General features: G+C 51.2%; 2 protein-coding genes and 1 long non-coding RNA gene across 3 annotated transcripts in view; 2 read left to right on the top strand and 1 right to left on the bottom strand.

Annotated features, from left to right (window-relative positions):
• Positions 1 to 8,013, bottom strand: part of RAB37 (RAB37, member RAS oncogene family) — a 29,392-nt gene extending 21,379 nt beyond the window's left edge. Inside the window, exon 1 of the mRNA XM_054709509.1 lies at positions 7,942 to 8,013. Coding sequence (XP_054565484.1) covers positions 7,942 to 8,013 — 72 coding nt within the window. The remainder of the gene's footprint in view (positions 1 to 7,941) is intronic.
• Positions 1 to 26,022, top strand: part of LOC103299427 (polymeric immunoglobulin receptor-like) — an 81,920-nt gene that overhangs the window by 2,401 nt on the left and 53,497 nt on the right. Inside the window, 1 exon segment of the mRNA XM_054709505.1 lies at positions 14,201 to 14,530. Within this exon segment, the coding sequence (XP_054565480.1) occupies positions 14,201 to 14,530 (330 nt within the window).
• Positions 20,918 to 24,497, top strand: LOC129147438 (uncharacterized). Its single transcript, XR_008554794.1, has 2 exons — positions 20,918 to 21,127; positions 24,256 to 24,497. It is a non-coding gene; the product is annotated as an uncharacterized LOC129147438 (long non-coding RNA).

Here is a 26,022-nt window from a genome sequence, read left to right as displayed (position 1 = left end):
CGCCCCAATCTCTGCCCCTGTTGTCACATTTGGTTGCCCAAATTTTCCTTTTATAAGGACACTAGTCATTGGGCTAGGCCCACCCTAATCCAGTATGACATCACCTTGATCACATCTGCAAAGATCTTATTTCCAAATAGGTCATCTTCCCAGGTGCTGAGTGACATGAATTGTGGGGTGGGGGACACTATGTAACCAGGTCAGAGGACCAGTGAGGAAGCAGGGAGACCTTGCCGGTGCCTGTTGTCATACCACTTCTCTTAGGCTTCTAGACCCATTGAAACTGCCTTGTGGAACCCTCCTCTCATTTAAAAACAACCACCATTTTTGAGGGCGCCCAGGAGTGGGGGTTCCCAGGCTGGAAACGGCAAGCCAGAAGGTGTGTGGCCCTGTCTGCTACCGGGTGGGTGGGAGAAGGCCCAAAGGCAGGAGGCGAGCAGGGTTCACAGGTTCTTCTGTTGTTTCCAGTGGCGCCTCCCTGAAGCTCTGCATCTCCCTGCCCCTCTTCATCGCTCTGGTGCTGCTTGTCTTGGTGGCAGTCTCACTGTTGGTGTGGAGGGTGGTGAAGCGACAGAAGGAAGGTGAGAGGACCTGGCTGGGGCTGGGCTGGGCTGGGTGGAAGTGTGTGGGCCCATGTCGACAGGGTTGGCTCCCTGGAGCTCAAGTGTGTGGACCAATGGCAATGACCTCACACCCATATCAGGTGCGCAGACACTTCAGTGAAATTCCTATGGTTGCCAAGGAGGTACTGAGCTGACATGGGGGTTGGGAAACACACACACACACACACACACACACACAGACACACACACAGACACACACACATGTGAATGTGCACACACCTGCATGAGCACACACACATGCATGCAACACAACACACTGCACGCACACACAGAGATAACACACACGTGTAAACACAGATTACATGTATGCACACACATGCGTGCATGCACACAGTTCATACACAGAGTCCTCTGTTGTTTTTTTAAAAAAGGTTGGTTGAGATTCCTACTTTTGCTCCTCCTCTGCCCCAGCCATTCACTCACAAGCCAGCATCATCCAACAGGGGATGTGGCCTCAAACAAACCCTCCTCCTGTCTGGCTCCCCTTCCACATCCTCACATAATGGCACCCCCCCTTCTCAGAGCCCACTGGGACCTGCGCTCTCTCTCATGGGGTCCTCTCCAGCCCTCCTCCCTCCCCACATCCTGGGGGATCTTATAATCTGGGAGGAGGAAACCTGGCTGTTCATCATGTTTTCTCCCAAGTGCATTGTCCATAACTCATGTTGTAGGTACTCTGTGCTCCTCAGTATCTAGACTTTTGAAACTAAAAATCTGGGGGGTAAACATCTTGTTTCTTTGTTGTGTCTAAAGCTGGGAGGCGAGGGGAGGGCCACAGGACAGACTGAAACGGGAACCAGCGAACACCTGAAAGCCGGTCCATCTGGTGCTAACCCAGTTTGAGCACCCCTGGGTCTCCACAGATGACTTTTACTGATGGGCACCCGTGTGTCAGGCACAGCCAGGCGCCGGCCATGCCAGGAAGGGCAGGCTCAGCCACCCAGCAGCCCTCAGCCCACAGCCCACCTGAAGTCTAACCAGAATTCGGTGGGACACAGGCAATGAGACGGACATACATCAAGTGCAGTGAGAGCTGGGGAGAGGGGACCAGACAGCCGGGTGGCTGGGGAAGGTCGGTGTGAATGACGGATGAGGTAGAGCTTCTGGTTGACATTACAGGATGATCCTGGGATGGCAGTGAGGGAAACAATCCCAGGACGCTGATGGCTGGCTGGGCCCCCCAATCAGCGGATGTCACAGTTCTGTGATGAGAGGAACAGAGGAGCTGAGGTCCTCTTATTTTTCAAGTCGAGAAATGGAAGCCCAGAGAGGGGAATGCACCATGTCACAGACTGTGTCATCTGCAGAGTCAGAATTGGAACCAGGTCTCCCTTCTGGAGCCTCATTCACCTCTTTTCTTTTCTTTTTCTCTCCCCCAGACCTGGGGACCCTCCCAGTCTTAGGATAACCTTTCTAATTCTGGTTGTTTTTGTCTTTTAGCTGCTGGGATACCCCCAGAGCAGGTAAGAGAGTACCTGAGTCAGACCAGATATACCAGACGCACGTTCCCCCTCTTTTCTTATTTTCCGTCTCCCAGGGGCCCCGAGGTTCAAATGTGTCAGACAGACCATGTGCCCAAATTCTCCCAGCTGCAAGGCCTGGATGAATGGAGGGGGTGCTGAAAACAGCCAGGAGGGAGGGGCAGGTGTGGGAGACTGGGAGGTGGGGGCTGCAGGGGAAGCAGGGAGATGGGGGGCCAGAGCAGCAGAGGGGCTGGCGTCCTTCTGCGGAAGAGGAACCCGGGCTTCCTCTCCCAGGTGCTCCAGCCCCCGGAGAACAATGTCTACTATGCCAACCTGCCCTGGAAGCAGACAGGAACGCTGCCCAGCTCCGCCAGGAAGAGGGCCCCCCCACAGCCCTCCTCCTCTGCCCAGGACGACCCGGGGGAGGTGGAGTACATCACCATGGTGGGTACTTGGTGGGGCTGCTGTGGGCCTTGGATACATCATCCCTGCTTTGAGGATGGACTTTCTCCCGCCCCTGTGGGCACAGAGGAGGGTGGGTGCTGGGCAAAATCACAGCCATTGAAAGACTTGCCTGCTGAGCTCCGCCAGGCGCTTGGCCTTCGGAAGTGTCTCCATATCAGGTCTCCACATGGGGGACTGGGAGCCTGGTCAGTGGAGACCCAGACTGGCCCAGTGACCTGGGAGCACACGCAGAACGTGCTGCCCTGGCCCGGAGTTGAGGGAGAGTCTCTGCTGTGGCTGGAGCTCAGGGTGCCCTGCAGGGAGGAGGGAGGCGGGGCTGGAGGGCCTGGGAGTGGACTTCAGAGTTCCTGAGGGGCGTGTCCCCCAGCCTCAGGGAGGCCTCCTCATCCATGAGCACCCCTCCCCCCGCAGCCTCCCTGACCTGTGTGCGTCTTTGTTACAGGCCCCCTTTCTGGGGACGAATGTTTCCTATGAGGCTCTGTCTCTGGACAACTTGGATCAGGACTCAATCTATAGCAACACACAGGACTTCATCACCCCCTTTCCCAGCAGGAGCCAGGAGGAGCTCATCCAATTCAGTGCCATCAGGAAGCCTTAGCTGTGCTGAGGACCCCCTGTCCGACCCCGAATGAGGCCTGTCAGCACGTTCCTGCCTCCTCTGCTTTCTGCTCCCAGTCCTCTCATCATCCCCAGACCGGAACTGGGCTCCAAGCCTGGTCTCAGGGGGCTTCTGGGAAATAGAAAGGGGTCTCCCCATATCCCTTCCTCTCCCTCATAGTTTGGGAAGAGACTGGGGCTATGGTCTATGGCAGCTGAGGGAGGAATAATGATGATCATGACAATAATAGTAATGAACCTTTACTTATTGCTGCTGTGTGCGGTGGGCTGAATAACGGTTCTATGTGTGCTAATCTCCAGAACCCGTGAGCGTTAGCTTCTATGGCCATTGGGGCTGGGCAGATGTAATGAAATGAAGGATTTGGGGAGGGGGAGATTATTCTGCATTATCCTGGCAGGCCCTAACTAGAATCACAAGGGTCCTCCTTACAAAAGGGAGGCAAGAAGGTCACAAGAGAAGGCGCTGTGATGACGGAAGCAGAGGTTGGAATGATGCGGCCAGGAGCCAAGGAAAGCTGTCGCCTCTAGAAGCTGCAAAAGCCAAGGACTGGATCCGTCAGAAGGAGCCAGCCTCGCGGAGACCCTGACTCCGGAACATGGGAGAATCAATGTACCTTGTTTACTTGAAGCCACCAATGGATGCGGCAGCATTGGACACAAACGCCCTATTGCAGCGGGCGCTCTTTCCTAAGTGCGCCCCCTACAGTTCCTCGTTCCATCCTCACAGCAGCCCTGCCAGGCGCCTCCATTGCTGCCCTGTCCTGCGGTCCAGAGAGGGTCAGTGACTTACCGAGTGTTTTCACCAGCAAGCGGATGAGTTGGAATTTGAACTTGGGCATTTTGCCTCCAGAGTCTGGGCCACCACCCTGCACTGTGGGTCTAGGGAGGAGAGAGAGTGTGTGTGTGTGTGTGTGTGTGTGTGTGCGTGCATGCACGCACGTGCAGGCACGTGCATTCACACAGGGATAGTTAGTGACTATTTACAAACTCCGGACTCACCATGCTTCTTCTAGAGTCCTGGTAGCCCTCTCTCCAGAGCATGTCCTGAATCCTGTCCCAATCCCATTGTCTCCATGGTGACCAGCCTCATCCACGCTACCATCCAGTCCCCTGGCTGGAGTCCCTCTTTCCATCTGTGTCCATTCTCCCAGCAGCCAGACCTGCTCACTCCCTGCTTATCACCCTCGGTGGCTTCTTCCACAGCCTATGAGGCCACCGAGACCCATGGTCCCTGCCTGCCCCTATGACCCTGTCTCTGCCAACTCTCCCTGCCCCTCACTGCCCTTCATCCCAAGGGGCCTTCCTGCTGTCCTTCTAACAGGATAAGGCTTGTTCCCATCTCAGGGCATTGGCAGGTGCCTGCCCTTTTTTCCGGAACCCTCTTCTTGTAGCTGGATGAATAGTTAGCTACTGTTCATCATCACATCTCAGCTCAAATGTCCCCTCTCCGAGCGGCCTTCCCTGACCACCCTAGCGGGCATAGTCCCCACGATGCCTCTGATTTTTCTCTGTCACGTTGCCCTGCTTTGCTTCCTTCATAGCATGTACTGCTTCATGAATTCTATTTGTTTGTTTGTTGATCCTCACCCAAGGACATATAATTTTCCACTGATTTTCTTAGAGATAGTGGAAGAGATGGGGACACACATATACACACACAGAAATGCAAATAAGAGGAGGGAGCAGACATTGGCATCAAGGTCAGGGCATAGGAACCACTTGCTAGGGGGACTCTGGAGATCCACTTGTTTCAACAATTATACCATTATTTCCCCTGGGAGGATGGACCCAGGCTGCGCCCAGCTGGGAAGGGCATTGTTCGAGTGCTCTGCAGGTGAGCAGAGGAGCTGCCACCTCCATCCTCCCCTGTGGGCTCCAGGGAGGGCTTCTCTGGCCTGAGCGGGGAGGTGGAGATGGGAGCAGGCTGGGGTAAATTTAGAGCCACTTCAAGTGTCCGTTCAACACTTCCCCCACCGTGTGCTCACCTCTGGCTGTTTACCTCCAGCCAAGCTGGGTTTCCTGCCCTGAAAATGGAGGAAGTCAGAGCCCTTCCCCAGAGCAGCTTGTAAGAGGAAACATCAGCACACCAACAGTCATGCGTTTCAGGAACTTTCTCACGAAAGGTCCCAGGGACTCTGCCCGAGAGGGGAGCGCGCAGAGGGGGAAGCCTGCAGAGTGTGGAAAATGACGTTGGGGGGTTGGTCTGAGTCACCATCCTTTACTGCTCAGGCTGTCCAGGAGGACCAGCCAGCGCCACTCCCCATGCCAGCTGCCTGCCCTGGGGTCTGGGCAGGACCCACAAGCCAGCCGTCACCAGTGATGTAACCTGCACTTCATCTATTTATCTGAGTCTCCCAGCTTTCCAGCAAGAGGCAGACAAGCTGCCGGAAACCTGCTACAGGGAGTGGAGCCGCTCACTTTCCTGGGCTTTCCACCACATAGCAATTCTCTCCTGGCAAGTTTCTAGGACTGTTTGACACAACATCTGGCTGCTCTGCCAAAACATGAAATGATTCTTCCTCCTCCATAATGGTAACCTCTGGGGAGGAAGAAGGAGGGAGTGTGTGGAAGTGGGTATGTGGGGGGAGTTCTGGGAAGCTGGAAGGGTCCATCTCTTTATCTTGGTAGTGGTTGCCCAGAGGTGCTCACTTTGTGATAATCCATCAGGGTGTACCTGTAGGATTTGAGCTTTTCTTGTGGTTGCTATACTTCAATAAAAAGTTTATTTAAAAACCGTTCTTCCTAGAAACTATGGTTGGAGGGGAGCCTACATCCCATGGTCACTGCATGCTAATGAAACAGCAGGAATTACTATACAGCAAACTTAAAAGATAAGACAAATACGTTGATATCCTGCCCCTTTTACAAATGGATTTTTAAGCAGATGACAATAAAAAAGTCATGCACAATAACGAAATAATATTAGGTGGAGGTAGTCAGCGTTATCATAGGAAGAAAAACTTTCTACCCACATCTGTCACTCTGTTGGGCACCCAGAAGGTTTAAAGCCAGCTTCTTCTCTCAAGATGCTCACACCCAAGCTGGAAACATCGGACATTTATTAGCAGTTTGTTGATCTTTCCCAATGTGTTGATCAACACTTCCCAAAGGATGTGAAAGTTCTCATGGGTCACGTTCCGCATTTCATGTGTGAGTAACTGAGGTGGGTAAAACCATACTTGATCAACAATTTGAAAACTGTGACCTCCAAGTCTTAACCTTTCAAAAGGAATATTTCTATCCTTATAAGATGGCTTAAGCTTGGACCCATATATCTAGTCACCAGGATGCTTTTGTAATTGACTGATAATTATGTTCCTCTGCTTGCATACACTGTCTATAAAGGTTAGACTAAACAAACACAGATTTGATAAGAGTTTATTTCAAACTGTAATGGTTTTAAAACTTTCAGACTGGGGCAGTTGTTATAAATTCTCCTCTTCTATACCCTACGGGTTCAGAGGCCTGGAGGGAGAAGTCACATGGACTGTTCAAATCTACAGACCTGCTCCCTCCAATAACCGATCTTCCTTTATCTGTGTCAGAAGTAGCCAGCATGACACAGGGCTGTGCGTCTGAAACTTTAATGTGTATATTTGTTTCCTAAGGATCCTGTTAAATTACAGATGCAGATGCAGCAGAACCGGGGAGGAGACTGAGGTTTCAGCTCTCTAACAAGCTCTCAGGCGATGCTAATGCTGCTGCTCTATGGACTTGTACAGAGAAGCCATATTAGACACAGAGTCAAAATTCCTGGCTTCTAGTATCAGCTCTGCCACTTTCTTCTACCTTGTTTCCTTGGACAAGTCACTTGGGCTCTCTGGACTTCAGTTTCCTCAAATATAAACTGTGCAACAAGGGAAGAGGGTGTGTGGGTTTGTGTGTATGTGTGCATCAATGGAATTTTCAGAAGGGTATTTTTATTTTTAATAATCTCCAAGTACAGAACAATTCACAGCCTCTCCAGGGACCAATGAATAAAGTGATATTAGCAAAGTAGAAACGGTAAGGATGGAATAAGGAGTAAAGAGGATCCACAGTGGCTTCTTGCAGCAAATAGAAGGTTCTGATTCTTTCAAAGCAATGGGTGGTGGATGAAAAGTGTTGCCTAGAGCGAGGCTGCCACTTTCCCCAACAATCGCTTCAAGAGTCAACCTACGTTACTGAGAACTGAGTTGCATAAGGAACTTGAGCGAGGGAAGCCATGGATGAATAAGAACTTTGAAATGAGCAAACAGTTTCAGGAGGATATGAGCAAGTTAAGGCTGGAGGGCAGGTTTCTGGAGTCACGAGGGAGTCTGGTTTGAAAACGACAGTTGTTTTTTTTTTTTCCTACTGCAGATAATTTCTGTGTCTAATTTTAACCAAGTTGGAAGTGAAAGTTTTCATGGGCCACATGAGAGGTCTTTGACCACAACTGTAGGACCTAACAGGGTTGGAGCTGGGGTGGGAAGACAAACTGCCTCCCCAACAACCGTTCAAATGGATGAGAGGCAGGAGGGGGTGAATGAGAAAGGGACACCGGCGATTTAAATGAATGAACGAAGCTCCTGACAACCTGAGCCTCTGGCGGCGGCCCCTCCCCCAAAGCACACGCATCTCTGGTTTGAGCAGTAAACAGGATCCAACAGAAAGGGCTCCCTAGGCTCACAGATAGGGGCGAGTTTCTTTTTAAGTCTCTAAGCCAAGTCAGGGGAACAGACAGAATTCCTGGTGAGGGTGCCTTCTCCCAGCGTTGGGACGGGGGGCGGGGGCCTGGAGGGGAGTCTTACCTTATGCAGGACATGCTCATGGAAGTCAGGGCCAGCTCCCCCCTGGTAGGAGTCGAGTCTCTGCAGGTCCATGTCCGGCTTGGAGCCCGCTGCTCCCGCTCTCCCGCGTTCTGCGTCAGAGCTTCCGGAAGCTGGGTCCAGGCTCCAGGCTCAGCTGGGTGCCGCAGGCTCGGGTCTAAGTCCCGCGGGTCGGGCCGGGCCGCATCCGGGTTCAGCACTGGACAGTTCTGGCGGCACCTTGTAGGATACCTGGAGCGCAAGTCTGAGACCTTGGCCTTTCAGCACAGCGATGCCGCCCTTGTGTGCCCGGGACCGGAGTTCTGACACCTGGTTGGTCTGTCTCGTGACTCCAGGATGCGGGGAGGGACCCCAGCTTTCAGTCTAGCCAGTGGCCCGTGCGTATCTCAGGCAGCTATGGGATCTCCGGAGGCTCAGCGACCCGGCTGCATTCGCAGGGCATTGCGGTCCGGGAGCTCACGGTTCCTGATTCTCAGTGAACGAGCGTCCTCGTCACACCACGCAGCTCCGCTCTCCCCCAGGGTTTGCAGAGGCGAAGTCCTGAGACGCTGGCGCCGCTTCTCTGTTCTCCTTGGACATTTGGGACCACTTCCCCAATCTCAGCGGTCCCCGTGCTGTGTCCAGGGAGAACCCTAGCTAAAAACGGAACTTTAACCTTCGACCTACCAGCACCCTAGGACCACAATGCTATGATTAGACTGTTTTTATTTTTTTCAATATTTTTTTTATTGATTTCAGAGAGGAAGGTAGAGGGAGAGAGAGACATATCAATGATGAGAGAGAATCATTGATCAGCTGCCTTCTGCACGCCCCCTACTGGGGATAGAGCCTGCTACCTGGCATGTGCCCTGAAGGGGAATCAAACCATGACCTCCTGGTTCATGGGTCGACACCCAATCATTGAGCCACACCGGCCGGGCACGATCGCACTGTGTTTAAATTTTCAAGCCATGACTTTGCCTTCTGATTGCATTGGAAGGTGCCCCTGAACAATCTGTATCGATATATTCCCTTGCTTTCCATCTTCCGGTTGTGTGCCGTCAATGGGAGCTCCATAGGATATGGGGAGAGCAGGAGGAGGGCAGTGTGGGGGGAGGGTTACTAGGCTTTGCTGCGTTCCTCCACTGATGGTCACAGCTCCTGCCCGCCAGCCCCCTGCACGCAGCCCTCTTGGTCCCTGGGTCTGTGATGGTTCCCTCCTCTCACCTTTCTTAGGCTGGGGAGTGGGTGGGGGATGGAAGCCCAGTAACAACCTCAAAACACTGCACCATCCCTCTTGGTTTCCCAGCACCTGCCTACACCTTGGTCAATAGTCTGTTCATTAAACCTCCTTGAAAGATCCAACGCGAGTGACCACCTGCTTCCTGCTGGGACCCTGACAGAGCCAAACTGGGGCCCCGGGGGCTGGGAACAACTACTGTGAATCGATGCCCACAGTGGCCGAGAAGGAGCCGGGGATGAACTTGCCCTGGTCGAACTGGACCAGCAGAGATGTCTTCCCCACGCCACTGTCGCCCACCAGGATGGTCTGAAGGGAGCAAGGAGAGGCGGGAGCTGCAGTGTGAAGTAGGTTTCTGAGATGGGGTTGTGGCTGGGACAGTGGGCTCCTTGTAAACACACATACACATGTGCGCGCACACACACAAACCCACACACAGACAGATTCACACAGATGCACACATGGACAGAGGGTAGGCAGATACACAGAGACACACTCTTGCACACAGGTGCAGTCTTGCCATCACTCAGAGACAACCAGATAATAACTCCTGGCTCTGGACTCCAAGGGCAGCCTCCTCGGGTGGGTGGGGGAAGGAGGGCCCAGGATCAGTGGCCAGGCCACAGGCAGAGCCCTGAGCAGCTCCGAGGCCGTTCACTCCCTGCTCCCACGCCCAAGAAAGGCAAGGAAAGCTCCTGCCCCCTTGGTTTCTCAGGGCCGTCATTTCCCCTAGAAACTAAACCCTCTCCTGTTTTCAGAGACCCTGGCAGAAGATGTGCTTGCGGAGAAGTGGGGTCACAAGGCTGAGCAGGCTCTCACCCCGAATGGATAGATGATCTTGTGAAGTGAAAGGCCGGTTCTGGCCACTTCCTGGAAAAGCCCTGGCTAGTCAGCTGCTGTGTTTTTCTGTGCAAATAACCCCCCTGCTCTCCTATTTGTTCCTGATTAGGGTAGGTAGGCAGTAGGTCTCATCTAGGGACTCAGTGGCTCCTCAAGATGTCACAGGGTGTGTGTGGCACATGGCAAAAGTGGCTCCAGGAGCGAAATATGAGAAAGGCTCTATTTTTCCTAAATTCTGAGCCCCACCTGAGGGCTTGCTGGGATCCCAGTCAGGGAGGAAGTTGGGGTATGGGCACCGAGTTGCAGGAAAAAGAGAGTAAGACTTGCAGAATGTGTCTTAAAGGAAGCAACAGTGATAGGTTTTATAAGGGGTGGGGTAAAAAATTACTTATTGATTGCTTTTGAGAGAGAGAGAGAGAGAGAGCGAGCACAATGAACCAGTTTCTTCATTAAGGAGCCCTTGGCGTTACTGACAAGTTTCTGGAAGATTCAGGCTGGGGTTGATATCCATGGGCCCTTACCTGGAGGGCTGGGGCACAGCAGTGAGTTTCCGGGATGTCCTCAGGACAGAGGCCCCCTTGCCCCTTGGACAGCAGGGGCCCTGTCTTTGAGCCCCTTTCTCTGCAGGCTGGGTTTTGATAGCCCCTCGGCCTGATCTTCATTCCAATCTCTGGTCCAGAATCTCTCCCCTGACTTTCTGACTTTGGCCCCAAGTCCTCCTTCACCCGGTTGAACTCCTGACCTTCTGGGCTCCTGAGAATCTGGCTACACCTGAAATTCCAGGTTTAGGGCATTGTGTCCAATGCTTGGCTCTCTGTTGGGAGCTGGGTTTCCCACCTCCAGTTGAGAGGATTGTGCAAGAACCGGCCTGATCATGTGTCTGCAATTTCTAGAAGATGGAGCAGCACTGCAAGTTCTCTCTTTAGAGAACCCTCGTGGCTCTGGGCAGGGAGGTATTACTTAAAATCTTATTCACAATAACTATGAAATCTTGCCCATTACACCTACTTCCTCTTTTAGTTCTATTCACGCATGGCAAGTGGCTGGAGGCGGAAGTGTGAGAGTGACTGTAAGTAAAAGCAGAAGGGTTGGAGGATGAAGGAGCCGAGCCTGTAGTTGGGTCTTGCTGAGGGGCTCGACTGAGGGGGACCCGTGCGAGGATGAAAATGTACCTGCTGCTGCTCTTTCCCCTCCTCTTTTGGGTTCCAGGTAAGTGGGATCTGGGTCTGAACTTGTGGGAAAAGCGTATGGGCAGGAGGAGGTGGCAGCAGGAGGAGCTGGCTGGTAGCAGGAGAAAGGGGCCCAGAAGGTGTCCTGCTGAGAAGTAGACACCATTTCTAAGTACTTCCTCCAAGCAATGAGCCTGTGTGGTTCATCTACTCAGCTCATCACCAGAGTTTCAGTGGCTACAGTTGCCAATGAAGAAATATGCAGCATGGCTTTCACATGAGCCCAGCAGAAAGGCGTAATTCCTACCCACCCTGGGGGCTGATAGTTCAAGATGGACAGCTGGATGGGGCCCATCAGTCAAAGCAGAGGAGCTCTGGCTGCTCAGGAGAGCTGGTGATGCTTGCTCCTGGACCTTCGAGACTGTGTTAGAAGCCAGGGAGGCGTTGGGAAAGGAGTGAAGGTGGAAGGTGTTTAAAGGGAAGGAAAGTAGGAAGGTTTGCAGACAGGGAGGGGGAGGTGATTCCAGGTCTTTGAGGCAGAAGGAAGTAGCAGAAGTTGCCGAGGGACTGGAAAAATCACAAGGAGGTAGCTTGGTAGGGTGAAGAGGAAAGGAGGGGGACAGAGGGTTGAAGTGAACTTGAAGTTGATGGATACCACCGGTTTGATTAAAAATTAAGGGGATTGTCTTGAAATGTTGGAAGGCTTCAGGGCTTGGTCTTTGGGCTTCTTCTCTCTGTGGAGTCACTCCCTTGTTGATCTCCTCTCCTCTCTTGGCTTTAAATGCTATCTGTATACAGATGACTCCCAATCCTGTATTCCTAGTCCCTGGACATCTTCCTAGATTCCAGAATCTTCTACCCAATTGCCCATTGAATAGATGTTGACATTTCAAGTGTGACCTGACCACTCCCTCCCCCTTGAATTTCCTTCTGTCCCACCTTTGTGTTGGGAATCTCCATCCTTCTAGGTGCTCAGACAAAACCTGGGGACATTCATCTCCTCTCATATCCCATAATGACCCTTTGTCAATGTAAGACAGATTCTGTCTCTCCTCTAGTCAAAACCTTCCAATGACCTCCCATCCTACTTGGAGTAAAAATCCAGCTCCTTACTGAGCTACCAGGTGCTCAACATCTGAGTTCTTCCACCGCATCATTGCTCTGGTCTCTTCTCTATTCTGCTCCCCCTGGTTCAACCCACTTCAGCTACAATGAACTTTTAGAGTTCTTTGAAAATGTTAGGCAACTCCTGCCTCAGGGCCTTTGCACTGCTATTCTCTTGAGCCACAGGTTCCAGTCCCTCACATCTTTCAAGTCTTTGCTTCTCATGGAGGCCTTCATTGATGACCCTAATTACAATAACAATTTTTTGCATCATTTTTCTCCCTTTTGTCTCCTCCGTTCCCCCACCCTGATTACATATAAGCTTCAGGAGGGCAGGGGTTTTGTTGCACTTACAACCATACCAGGTACAGATGAGACAAATAGTATGAGTTAAATGAGTGAATGTATCTAATGGAGAGGAAGCCATATGATTGTTTTAACTACCCCACCCCCAGACCAAATCTTTCTACTTTCATAGAAATGAACTATTGAGACTCTTAATATTCACTAGAGAGGACATACATTGCTCATGGGTATGTAAAATGGTGTAGCCACTTTGAAAAACAATTTGACATTCTTGAAAATTCTAAACATGTGGTTATCATGTAACCCAGCAATTACACCAGCAATTTCAATACCCAAGAGAATTGAAAATATATGTTCAGCCCTGACCGGTTTGGCTCAGTGGCTAGCTAGAGTGTCGGCCTGCGGACTCAAGGGTCCCAGGTTCGATTCCGGTCAAGAGCATGTACCTTGGTTGCAGGCACATCCCCAGTGGGGGGCGTGCAGGAGGCAGTTGATCGATGTTTCTCTCTCATCGATGTTTCTAACTCTCTCTCGCTCTCCCTTCCTCTCTGTAAAAAAAATAAAAAAATAATAAAAAAAAAATATATATATATATATATATATATATGTTCATGTAAAAAGTTGGATGCAAATGTTCATGGCAACATTATCTCTAATAGCCCTACAGTGGGAAAAACTCACATGTGCATCAACTGATGCATAAATAAATATAATGTGGTCTGTCCACACGATGGAATTTTTTAAAGCACTCTTCTTCTTCTCTTTTTTTTTTTAATATACTTTTTATTGATTTCGGAGGGGAAGGAAGAGGGAGAGAAAAACATTGATCAGCTGCCTCCTACACACCCCCTACTGGAAATCAAGCTCAAAACCAGGCATGTGCCATGACTTGGATTGAACCATGACTTCCTGGGTCATAGGTTGACATTCAACCATTGAGCCACACCGGGCAGGCAAAGACTTATTAAGTTTTAAGAAAAATGAAAATACTATACATCAAAACTTAAGACAACATAGCCAAAGCTGAATTCAAAAGTAAATTCTTAGGAAAAACTCTAACAGTTACCCGAAGAGTTCCACAGAGTTACTCTGTGAACCAGCAATTCCATTCCTAGGTATATAGCTAAGAGAATTGAAGACACACATCCAAGCAAAAAAGTGTATAGGAACGTTCATAGCAGCTGGACCTCCATGGCCATCAGCACAGGTCAGGAGCAAGCACACTTGTGTGGAAATGGGTCCGCTGGTACTTCCTTCCCATGAGACCAGCTTAACACAGAGATGCTGCAAAAGGACAAAGATTTACGGGCCACGGGGAGCAGGAGGGAGTGAATTATAGGAGGTAATTATTGCTCAGAGTCAATGCCTTTGTTTCCTTGAGCTCTGCAGTGGCGCTGTGAGGTGATTTTGAGGTGGCTCTGAGCCAATGGCACTTTGAAGGACAAAGGTCTGTGTTGTGGCAGGTGATTTCCTTCCTTAACTCTGTCCCACTCATCAGGCCTTGGACTTGTTGGAGCTGCTCACAGTGCAGAAGGCTGTGGCCCTGGTCTCGGGGTGGGGACGTGGGGGTAAGGTGACAGGTACATGGATTTGTGTTTTCCAGGCTCATCGGTTGACATCACGGGTCCAGAAGCAGTGAGAGGTCTGGAGCGGGGATTGTTGACCGTGCAATGTCGCTATGACCCATATTGGGAGACCCACCTGAAGTGGTGGTGTCGAGGGGCTGATTTGCGAAGCTGCAAGATCCTTGTTCAAACCAATGAATCAGCATTTGGGGTGAAGGAGCGTGTGTCCATCAGGGACGATCAGACAAACCACACGTTCACTGTGACCATGAAGGAGCTCAGGCCAGAAGATACAGACACTTACTGGTGTGGGATTGAGAGAACTGGAACTGACCCTGGCTTCCCTGTTAAAGTGACCATTGACCCAGGTAAGAGTATGTGCATGTGTGTCTGTGTCTCTTCAGGGCCTGCTCTGCCCTGGTCCCTGAGGTCCCTCTCCAGTGACTGAACTCACTCAGATGAACTGCCACAGCGGGGGGTTGGTCCTGAGGTCTCAGGGAACCCTGGATGCTCACTTGGGTTGGGAGGCTCAGGGCTTCTCTTAGATGCTCTTGGGGGCTCCCAGGACCTCCCCAGGATGGGATCAAGCCTTTCTGGGCACATTTTTTCTCTGCACAGCTCAGTACCTAAGACTATTGCCCATAGAGACCATTGTGATGGCCCCAGTTTTAGTTCATGGGCTGAAGGAAGCCTCTTCTGTGGGAACCAGTTCCTGCCAAGATTTCCCTGGCACCTCTGGTACCCTGTGTCCCTGTTCTTCCTGAAGGTTGAGGCCCGGGCTCATAGCTGCTGTTCCTACCCCTTGTCCATATCTGGTCTCACGGGGAAGGAGGCCCAGCACAGGTGGGGTGCTGTGGTTCACTCCTGAGGTCTGGAAAGGTCTCCACAGCCAAACAGTTGCATTCTGGGCACCTGAAATCCCATCATGCACCATTGATGCATCTGGGCTCAGAGACGCTCTCTTCCTAAGACCTTCTAGAATAGACGCTCCTGGGAGCATCTGGGTGTGAACAAGTGTATCTGTTGGGCTCTGCTCCTGCCGATCCTCGGACAGCCAGCACCAGCTCACAGCGCACTTATGGCCGGGAGGGAACACACTCAGAGCGCCCCCACCACACCTGGAACCCGGGAGGCCTGGATAGCTGCCAAGTGCAGCATGTTCCTTGTCTCACGGGATCTCAAGAAGGATCCTGAGAAGGAGCTACCCCATCACAGAAACTTAATAACTTGTCCAAAGGAAAGGCTCTTCCTGAACATCGTGATTTTGCTCAGGGCTGGCCCTGACCTTAGAGGTCATAGCTCTTGGGTATGTTAGTTACCTGGCACGTCCCCATTCTGCTCTTGTCCTTGCTGGATAAGTAAGATGGGGGAGGTATCGGCGGAGGCCCTGCCATAAACAGCGGGAGTGTTTCAAGTTTAGCTGAACTCCAGCTGCCATTGACCTGAGGCAATCCTGGGCCCCCTGAGCCTTCCAGGGCCTGTGTAATGATCCCTTGGACCTGTGCCCAGGTCTCCTACAGCCAAGGAGGCATGAGTGGTCCAGCTGGAGGCCCCTTCCCATGGCCCTGCCACAGGCTCTGCAGGCCAGGGCAGCCCACATTCCTTCCCAGCCCTGAGCTACGTGCAGGGCTGCGGGTGGGATAGCAGGAGAGTGGAATGTAACCTGTCCTGTATGACAAGCAACAACTACAGTGCCGACCCCCACCCCCACCATCACCTCCACTGCTAACGCGCTCACAGTACCAGACACCCCAGAAGACACCACAGGCTTCCTGAATGTGACCAGCCACCACTCTGATGACAGGTAAGTCAGCTTGGATGCTGCAGTTCCCTGTAGCCCACTTGTCCCAGACTTCTCCAGTGTGGGACCCTTTGTAGTCCCACGTCCCAGCCAGGATGCCAGGGGCCCTCCCACTTGCTCTCAGACCACACAGTGTCCTTGGTGAGCCCCACCCCGCCCCCCCATCCTGCATCCTGGAGCTCAGTGCAATTTGGAGGTTGTTGGTTCATTCACACATCCATCCCATTTCCACAGGGTTAAATTCTCCTTGGCCGGGACTGTGTTGAGCTCTGGTCACACAGACATGGAGCGTCCCCGATGGAGCTCAGAGTGTGGGAGATGGAGGAGCAGGCAGTCAGGGCAGAGGGTATGGCAGCCTCTGTCCTGACTGCCTGTATGGGCACGGGGTCATGGGGCTACAGTGCCCCCTGGTCCAAATTCTGTGAGAACAGGAAAGGGCCTGGGGAAACCCTGTTTCCCCAGTTACTGTTATGGCAACAGCAGTGATCCTGATAGTCCTTCGTGTCTCTAGAGCCCCTGGCAGCTCACGGAGGACTTTCCTGTGTGTTATTCTGTTTGTACTTTGACTCTGCTGACGACTATGCACATTCCCATCCTCAGTCTTTCCACACCAAGGACTCCTTAGTCCCCTTGCCCATTAGACTTCTCTTTGGAGAGTTTCTTTCTACCAGACTGCTTTTAATAAGTAATAGCGCCAAAACCGGTTTGGCTCAGTGGATAGAGCGTCGGCCTGCGGACTCAAGGGTCCCAGGTTCGATTCCGGTCAAGGGCATGTACCTTGGTTGCGGGCACGTCCCCAGTGGGGGGTGTGCAGGAGGCAGCTGATCGATGTTTCTCTCTCATCGATGTTTCTAACTCTCTATCCCTCTCTCTTCCTCTCTGTAAAAGATCAATAAAATATATTAAAAAAAAAATAAGTAATAGCAAGGAGTTTCTCATTTTATGAGTCAAAGCCAGGCGTAAGTACTAGTTAGGGCTTTTGCTCAGGGATAACACATTCATTTATTCAACAAGTAGCTATTGAGCCCCGCTCATGTCTAGCACCGATTTAGGGAACACAGGGGGATAGGAAGACGAACAGAACAATCAAGCTGTCTATCTGCGCTCCAGGCACTTACAACCGAGAGATAATTAATGTACCAAATAGAGTTAATTAAGTAATTAATTGATGAGCTTATCTTACAAATTTCTGTAAATAGTGATGAGTAGGAGATAATCCTTAATACATCAGCTCGGGCTGCCATCACAAAGCAGCATCAGCTTAAACAACTTTATCAAGATCTGGAGGCCAGAAGTCTCAGTCGAGGTGTTGCAGGGTTGGTTCCTTCTGAGGCCTCGGTCCTGGGCTTGTAGACGGCCGTCCTCTCCCTGTGTCTTCCCATGGTTTCCCCTTTGTGTGTGTCTGTGTCCCAGTATCTTCTTCTTATTATAAGAACCCCAGGCATTTCCTCCCAGAAGAGCAAGCAAGGGTGAGAAGAGTAAGAAATGAGGAGAGTGAGGGGTGGAGGCCAATGTCAGCCTTGGCCATTTTCTTGGATTGAAATGGGGCTGTTATGGGATTTTAAGCACAGGAGGGAGGTGCTGGAACTTTGGTTAAAAGCATTCCCTGGCTGCTGTGCTGATGATGAACTGTAGTGTGGTGTGTGTGGTGTGTGTGTGTGTGTGTGTGTGTGTGTGTGTGTTGGAGGATGTATGAGTCTCCTGTGGCTGCCATAATGAAATGGCACAAACTGGGTGGCTTACCACAAGACAAGTTTATTCTTCCAGCCCAGGAGGCCCATAATCTGAAGTCAAGGTGTTGATAGGGTTGGCTCCTTGGGGCTCAAAGGTAAAACCTGTCCCATGCCTCTGTCTTGGCTGTTGGTGGCCGGCAGTCCTTGGCACTCCTTGGCCTGTGGCTGAATCACTCCAATCTCTGCCCCTGTTGTCACATGGTCTCTGTGACTGTGTCCCTGTTGCCCAAATTTTCCTTTTATAAGGACACTAGTCATTGGGCTAGGCCCACCCTAATCCAGTATGACATCACCTTGATCACATCTGCAAAGATCTTATTTCCAAATAGGTCATCTTCCCAGGTGCTGAGTGACATGAATTGTGGGGTGGGGGACACTATGCAACCAGGTCAGAGGACCAGTGAGGAAGCAGGGAGACCTTGCCGGTGCCTGTTGTCATACCACTTCTCTTAGGCTTCTAGACCCATTGAAACTGCCTTGTGGAACCCTCCTCTCATTTAAAAACAACAACCATTTTTGAGGGCGCCCAGGAGTGGGGGTTCCCAGGCTGGAAACGGCAAGCCAGAAGGTGTGTGGCCCTGTCTGCTACCGGGTGGGTGGGAGAAGGCCCAAAGGCAGGAGGCGAGCAGGGTTCACAGGTTCTTCTGTTGTTTCCAGTGGCGCCTCCCTGAAGCTGTCCATCCTCCTGCCCCTCTTCCTTACTCTGTTGCTGCTTCTCTTGGTGGCAGCCTCACTGTTGGTGTGGAGAGTGGTGAAGCGACAGAAGAAAGGTGAGAGTGCCTGGCTGGGGCTGGGCTGGGTGGAAGTGAGTGGGTCAATGGCTGGGATGGTCATCCAGGCGCCATTGGTCCAAGGGATTGCCTATGGGGTTTGGAAGGGGTGTTTTCCCGAAGGCCACGGGTAGCTGAGCCCAGGAGGCGCTGGCATTAGCTGTCTGCCTTGCACACTCCTCCTTGCTCTTCTCTTCTCTTTGACCCACCACCTCCTTCTCTGTTTCCTGCCTTGACTCTTGGTGGCAGAAGCGGCCTGACCATAGGCCCATTTTGGGAACCCAGACACTTCAGTGAAATTCATATGGTTGCCAAGGAAGTACTGAGCTGACACAGAGGTAGGGAGAAACTCACACATATGCAAGGAATGTGCACACACATAACAAAGTGCACGCACACACATGAACACACAGTTAACACACAGTTAACACACATGCGCACACAGATATTATACACATGCAAACACACATGCATGCTTGCATATACGTCACACACAGAGTCCTCTGGGTTTTATTTAAAAAGGTTGGTTGCGATTCCTACTTTTGCTCCTCCTCCACCCCAGCCATTCACTCACAAGCCAACATCATCCAACAGGGGATGTAGCCTCAAACAAACCCTTCTCCTGTCTGGCTCCCCTTCCACATCCTCACATAAGGGCACCCCCCCCCCTTCTCAGAGCCCACTGGGACCTGCACTCTCTTTCATGGGGTCCTCTCCAGCCCTCCTCCCTTCCCCCAGCCTGGGGGATCTTATAATCTGGGAGGAGGGAGCCTGGCTCTGTTCATCACATTTTCTCCCGAGTGGTTTGTCCGTGGCTCACGTTATAGGTACACTTGTGCTCCATAGTATCTAGAGTTTTGAAACTAAAAATCTGACTGTTTTTGTCTTTTAGCTGCTGGGATATCCCCAGAGCAGGTAAGAGAGTCCCTGAGGTCAGACCAGCACTTTCCCTCATTTTCCATCTCCCAGGGGCCCCGAGGTCCAAAGGTATCAGGCAGACCATGTGCCCAAGTGTCCAGATCCTCCCAGCTGCAAGGCCAGGGTGGATGGAGGGGGAGCAGGAAACAGCCAGAGGAGTGGAGGGCTGGGAGGGGGAAGGCAAAGGAGACTGGGAGGTGGGGGCTGCACGGGAAGCTGGGGGAGGGGGGGCCAGAGCAGCAGAGGGGCTGGTGTCCTTCTGCGGAAGAGGAACCCGGGCTTCCTCTCCCAGGTGCTCCAGCCCCCGGAGGACAACGTCTGCTATGCCAACCTGAACCTGAAGCAGACAGGAGCCTCGCCCAGCTCCGCCAGGAAGAGGGCCCCCCCACAGCCCTCCTCCTCTGCCCAGGACGACCCGGGGGAGGTGGAGTACATCACCATGGTGGGTACTTGGTGGGGCTGCTGTGGGCCTTGGATACATCATCCCTGCTTTGAGGATGGACTTTCTCCCGCCCCTGTGGGCACAGAGGAGGGTGGGTGCTGGGCAAAATCACAGCCATTGAAAGACTTGCCTGCTGAGCTCTGCCAGGCGCTTAGCCTTCGGAAGTGTCTCCATATCAGGTCTCCACATGGGGGACTGGGAGCCTGGTCAGTGGAGACCCAGACTGGCCCAGTGACCTGGGAGCACACGCAGAACCTGGCCTGGAGTTGAGGGAGAGTCTCTGCTGTGGCTGGAGCTCAGGGTGCCCTGCAGGGAGGAGGGAGGTGGGAGATTTCAGAGTTCCTGAGGGGCGTGTCCCCCAGCCTCAGGGAGGCCTCCTCATCTCATCCATGAGCACACCCCCTCCCCCCACCTCCGCAGCCTCCCTGACCTGCGTGTGTCTTTGTTACAGGCCCCCTTTCTGGAGACAGACATTTCCTATGCGGCTCTGTCTCTGGACAACTTGGATCAGGACTCAATCTACATCAACACGCAGGACCTCACCACCCCCCTTTCCAGCAGGAGCCAGGAGGAGCTCATCGAATACAGCGCCATCAGGAAGCCTTAGCTGTGCTGAGGACCCCCTGTCCGACCCCACATGAGGCCTGTCAGCACCTTCCTATCTCGTCTGCTTTCTGCTCCCAGTCCTCTCATCACCCCCAGCCTGGAACTGGGCTCCAAGCCTGGTCTCAGGGGGTTTCTGGGAGATAGAAAGGAGTCTCTCCATATTCCTTCCTCTCCCAGAGGCTAGGGCTATGGTCTGTGGCAGCTGAGGGAGGAATAACGATGATCATGACAATAATAGTAACGAACCTTTATTTATTGCTGCCGTGTGCGGTGGGTTGAATAACAGCTCCCAAAGCTATGGATGTACTAATCTCCAGAACCTGTGAGCGTTAGCTTCTGTGGCCATTGGGGCTGGGCAGATGTAATGAAATGAAGGATTTGGAGATGGGGAGATTATTCTGCATTATCCTGGCAGGCCCTAACTAGAATCACAAGGGTCCTCCTTACAAAAGGGAGGCAAGAAGGTCACAAGAGAAGGTGCTGTGATGACGGAAGCAGAAGTTGGAATGATGCAGCCAGGAGCCAAGGAAAGCTGTCGCCTCTAGAAGCTGCAAAAGTCAAGGACTGGATCCATCAGAAGGAGCCAGCCTCGCGGAGACCCTCACCTAAACCCAGTGGAAGGGATTTGGAACTTCTGGCCTCCAGAACTATAGGAGAATAAATGTACATGTATTCTTTGAGCCACTAAATCAGAGGTAATGGATTAAGCAACATTGGAAACAAATACCCTATTGTGGTAGGCACTCTTTCCTAAACACTCTATAGTAACACCTATAGTAACGCATTCAATCCTCACAACAGGGTGCCTCCATTACTGCCCCATTTTACAGATGAAGAGTCGAGGTCCAGAGAGGGTTAGTGACTTACTGAGTTTTTTCACCAGCAAGCGGATGAGTTGGAATTTGAACTCGGGCATTTTGCCTCCAGAGTCTGGGCCATTACCCTGCAGTGTGGGTCTAGGGAGGATAGAGTGTGTGTGTGTGTGTGTGTGTGTGTGTGTGTGTGTGTGCGCGCGCGCGCACAGGCATATACATTCACACAGGGATAGTTAGTGAATATTTACAAACTCTGGACTCACCATGATTTTTCTAGAGTCCCGGTAGCCCTCTTTCCAGAGCATGTCCTGAATCCTGTCCCAATCCCATTGTCTCCATGGTGACCAGCCTCGTCCAAGCTACCATCCAGTCCCCTGGCTGGAGTCCCTCTTTCCATCTGTGTCCATTCTCGCAGCAGCCAGACCTGCTCACTCCCTGCTTATCACCCGCGGTGGCTTCTTCCACAGCCTATGAGGCCACCAGGACCCATGAGGCCTGCCCCTATGACCCTGTCTCTGCCAACTCTCCTGCCCCTCACTGCCCTTCATCCCCAGGGGCCTTCCTGCTGTCCTTGGAACATAATAAGGCTTGTTAATCCTCACCTGAGGATATATATTTTTTCCATTGATTTTCTTAGAGAGAGTGGAAGGGAGGAAGAGATAAAGATAGAGAAATCATCGATGTGGGAGAAACACATCAATTGGTTGCCTTAGGTTCGGGGTGAGGGGGCCTAGAAGTGTTTAGCGGGCCATTATCAGTGGGTCCTGGGGCTGGCCTCACTTCTCACAGCTGTGGACACCCAAGGGGTCTGGGGAGGTCGTTGGCCATCCCAGCATGATTCTGCTCTCACTCCCGGGGGAATTCCCTAGCATGGCAAGAGCTTTACGATGGTGGGGAATTTGCAGAGCCCTGACAAGCTTACGTATTCTTGGGCTGGTCATTTATGCTGCTGGGGTCAGAGAGAGACTGTGTGACCCCGGCCGTTTTAGGACTTACACAGAACAGGAAGTGCCGACAGAGAGATCTTTAAATGGAAAAGGTCAACGCTGAGCAAAATCAGAGTGAGTCAAAACAGAAAAACAAAAGTCAAAATAGAAAGCCTTGGGCCAGGGCACCGCTGTGCCATTTTAACTTCTGCGTATAACGTGGTTTTCCCGCTGAGTTTTTAAGCAGCCAGCACCAAGCAGAACCCACAAGTGCCTGGGTTTGTCGGACAGTAGTGAGTTCATCTTTCCTGGTAACTAGTGAGGATTCCTGCCATGAATCTCCTGACATAAATCGAGAAACACCGAGGAGACTAGAATGTAGCTCAGTTTAATTTGACTGGAGGACTCTGGTTGCTTCTGCCTTTCTCTGGACCGTGGATATGGGCTGGGAATGGAAGCTTCTGGCAGCCTGGCTGAGCTGAGGGAAAATAAACCAGCTTAGACAGACAGATCCATGCCCGGCTGGCGTGGCTCATTGTTGAGCATTGACCTATGAACCAGGAGGTCACGGTTCGATTCCCTGATCCCCGGTATGGGGTGTGCAGGAGGCATCTGATCAATGGTTCTCTCTCACCATTCATGTTTCTGTCTTTCTCTCCCTCTCCCTTCCTCTCTGAAGTCAATAAAATTATAGTTTTTTAAAAGAAAGACATCCACTGTGATAACTTTCAATTGCTTTATTCAAGCTTTTATAAAGCTGCCTACCAGATATATTGCTGGATTGGGGGCTGTCGTTAAAGGGACCTCTTCATGTCCTCAGAGTCGGGGTTGACTAGCCCATGGCATTCGGGAAAGCTATCCAGTCTGTTCTACAGGGCACGGAGCAGACTGCTGGCTGTGGTCCTCCTGGGAAGCATCTGGGTGCTTTAGGTTGACCTGACTGCAGGAATCGACCTCGAAGCCAGTCCAATTTGTTCAAGCCAGAACTGGAGTTTAGACCGTGGTCTGGCAGTGGCCAGGGCCCGGGGGGAAGGGAAGCAGACATATGCAAGAGGTACGAAAGGAAGTTGTTTCGTAATGTTTATAGATCGGCATCTCAGTGTTGTCTCAGCCATATCCGGCTGCTCCACGAATACTTTAAGGCAGATTTTGGGTGCGGTCTAGCACCTTTACTGCAAGGGAGTCCAGACATGGTTCTTCTGATGTGAGGGACGGTGGCATTTGCTGTTTTGCGGTACGGTTTCCAGGAAAGCGCATTTCTGTGAGGGCAAAGTCCAAGGTATCTAACCACTCAGCTCTGGCAGAGTGCCTCATTAGTCACAGCCTGTCTAATGCTCCTTGGGCTTCCCTCCTCTGGCTTTTGAATTATTAATATTTAAAGATTCTACTTTGTCAAAGCTGTAGGGTTTGGACAGTCTTCTTTTGAGAATGATGTGCTTTCAGAAGACTGAGCCTTTCTGAGAGTCAGTTGACAGAGACAGGTATACTGGACTGGTAACCTTCAAAATGCACGATGAAGACAAGTGTTGGATATCCAGAGACAGAGAAGCATCCATCAGACTGTCAAACCTCAGAGGGAAGATAGGGGAGGGTGGGGGTAAGGGGGAGAGATCAACCAAAGGACTTGTATGCATGCATATAAGCCTAACCAATGGACACGAATACCAGGGGGGTGAGGGCATGAGTGGGAAGGGGGTTGGGGGGTTAATGGAGGGATGAGGACACATATGTAATACCTTAATCAATAAAGAAATTAAAACAACAAACAAACAAACAAAAACCAGCAGCCGTTTAGCCTTGGGAGGGCCAGGCTGCTGGACTAAGTTGATTTCACGTAATCAACAATTTTTTAGAACCCGAGGGACTGATCCGGCCTTTTATTTTACCAAGTAGGTGTGTTTTTCGCCAATGTGATTGGAATTGGCAATTGATCAGTTCATTGAAAGAGTCGGTTAAATCAGGGAATCATGAAAGAGGTATTCTTTCTCTAAATGCTTTGTCTTGACTCCAAATATCTGAGTGTGCAGCAATTCGCTAGTATTTTGCTGTAGACCTGAGCCATTCCTTTGCCTTTCTTTTCAGGGGCCAGTTCGGCATGAACTTCCAGTTTGTTTAACGTGGAGCAAGACGCGTTAGACAGTTGTGAAGCAATCGGATTGCAAAACCCTGTCTCATTTTCCTGTTTTTACTCAGAATATTTCACAGTTCTCTCACTCATTCCTAATTTGACCGCGTTAAAAAAAAAAAAAATGACGTGTTTTTATCGAGTCTTTCCAAAGCATTCCATTTAGTTTTTGTAGAAATAACAGTTCTCTTTTTGCTTACACTCTTTTTCATTGGTATCCTTTCTGTTGATACTCCTTGTTGATTAGCTTATGGCTGCAGGCATTAAATCACACCATTATGATTACTGCACACGACAGGCTTAAGCAAGTTTGGGCCCGAACACAGTTGACTCTTGTTAAACGCTCACCTCAAGGGGGGAGAACAGAAGAATCTACCCTTTGCCACAGGGACCAAGTCAGTATGTTTCACCAAGAGCCTAAAGGGTGTTGGTTGAACTAGTAAGAGTGGGATTGGTTAAGAAAGTTTCCCCTGAACCATCTGTTATGAACATAATTTCATAAGAGAAAGGACATTTGAGGACCCCAAGTCAGAATAGCCGTCAGTGTTTCCCAAGAAAAGATAGTTGGTGACTTTGTGCCATGTGGACTTACGTTGTGTGCACCTAATCTCCTCCCAAGGGATGGATACTTTGTCAAGGGCAGGCACTCACATATAGATTCGGGATTGGCAGCCATTGATCTCATTCATACTGTTCTCTGGACATGATCCCCTCCAGTACGTCCCAGCTGGTGTAGTCTAGCATTCCCTTCACTACCTTTCGTAACCCTGGTTGTCTGGATGCTGACTCAGGCTGTCAGTCATGAGGGCCCTATGGCCCAATGCCAGATTCCCCCTGCCCAGCACAAGCCCTTCCCCACAGTGATCTCAAACTCACATGGCCCTTGCCCTGAGGGTGCGGGGTTCTTGCATCAAGGCAGGGTGACTGACTCATTGGTTTTGCCGAAGAACCTCTGAGCATAGTTTCAGAATTAAGGAATGGGTAAGACTCCGTTTCTAAGGCTCAGGAACAGACAAGGTACATGCTGAACCCTCGTGCGGTAGAAAATCTGCTCTTAGCAGAGCGGAAGAGAGTCTTCTTTGTGTTCCCTGCAGGTCCCCGAGGGAAAATCCCACCTGGCGAGTCTCTGAGGTCTCCTCCATCCCTTCCTGCCACCTTCCTATCTTCTGTGCCACCAACCCAGATGGCCCCAATCCTACCATTTATTAGCTTATTAATTTTTCATTTTACGTTATAAAATACCTGATGCATACTACATACGTATATAAAGTATATACATGTTATGAAGGATAGTGCTGAAGAAATGGAACATTACAAATACCACTGAAGCCACACAGCTCATTATGTGCCTTTTTTTTTTTTCTTCCAAAGAGGAATATGGCTGCATAGGTAGCTCTAGCAGTCCATCGCAGCCCTTGGCCCACTGTTCTCACCTTCATACTAATGGGTAAAGTCATCAGATGAGCTGGTCTGCATTCTGTGGTATTCTTTTTTTAAAAATATTTTTATTGATTTCAGAGAAGAAGGGAGAGGAAGAGAGGGATAGAAACATCAATGATGAGAGAGACTCACTGATCGGCTGCCTCCTATACGCTCCACACTGGGGATCAAGCCCGCAACCCGGGCATGTGCCTTGACCAGGAATCAAACCATAACCTCCTGGTTCATAGGTTGATGCTCAACCACTGAGCCATGCGGGCCAGGCTATTCTGTACTAACCTGAC

The sequence above is a fragment of the Eptesicus fuscus genome, chromosome 20 (genome assembly GCF_027574615.1).
Source record: "Eptesicus fuscus isolate TK198812 chromosome 20, DD_ASM_mEF_20220401, whole genome shotgun sequence".
NCBI lineage: Eukaryota > Metazoa > Chordata > Mammalia > Chiroptera > Vespertilionidae > Eptesicus > Eptesicus fuscus.
This window is presented reverse-complemented; position numbering and strand designations above follow the sequence as displayed.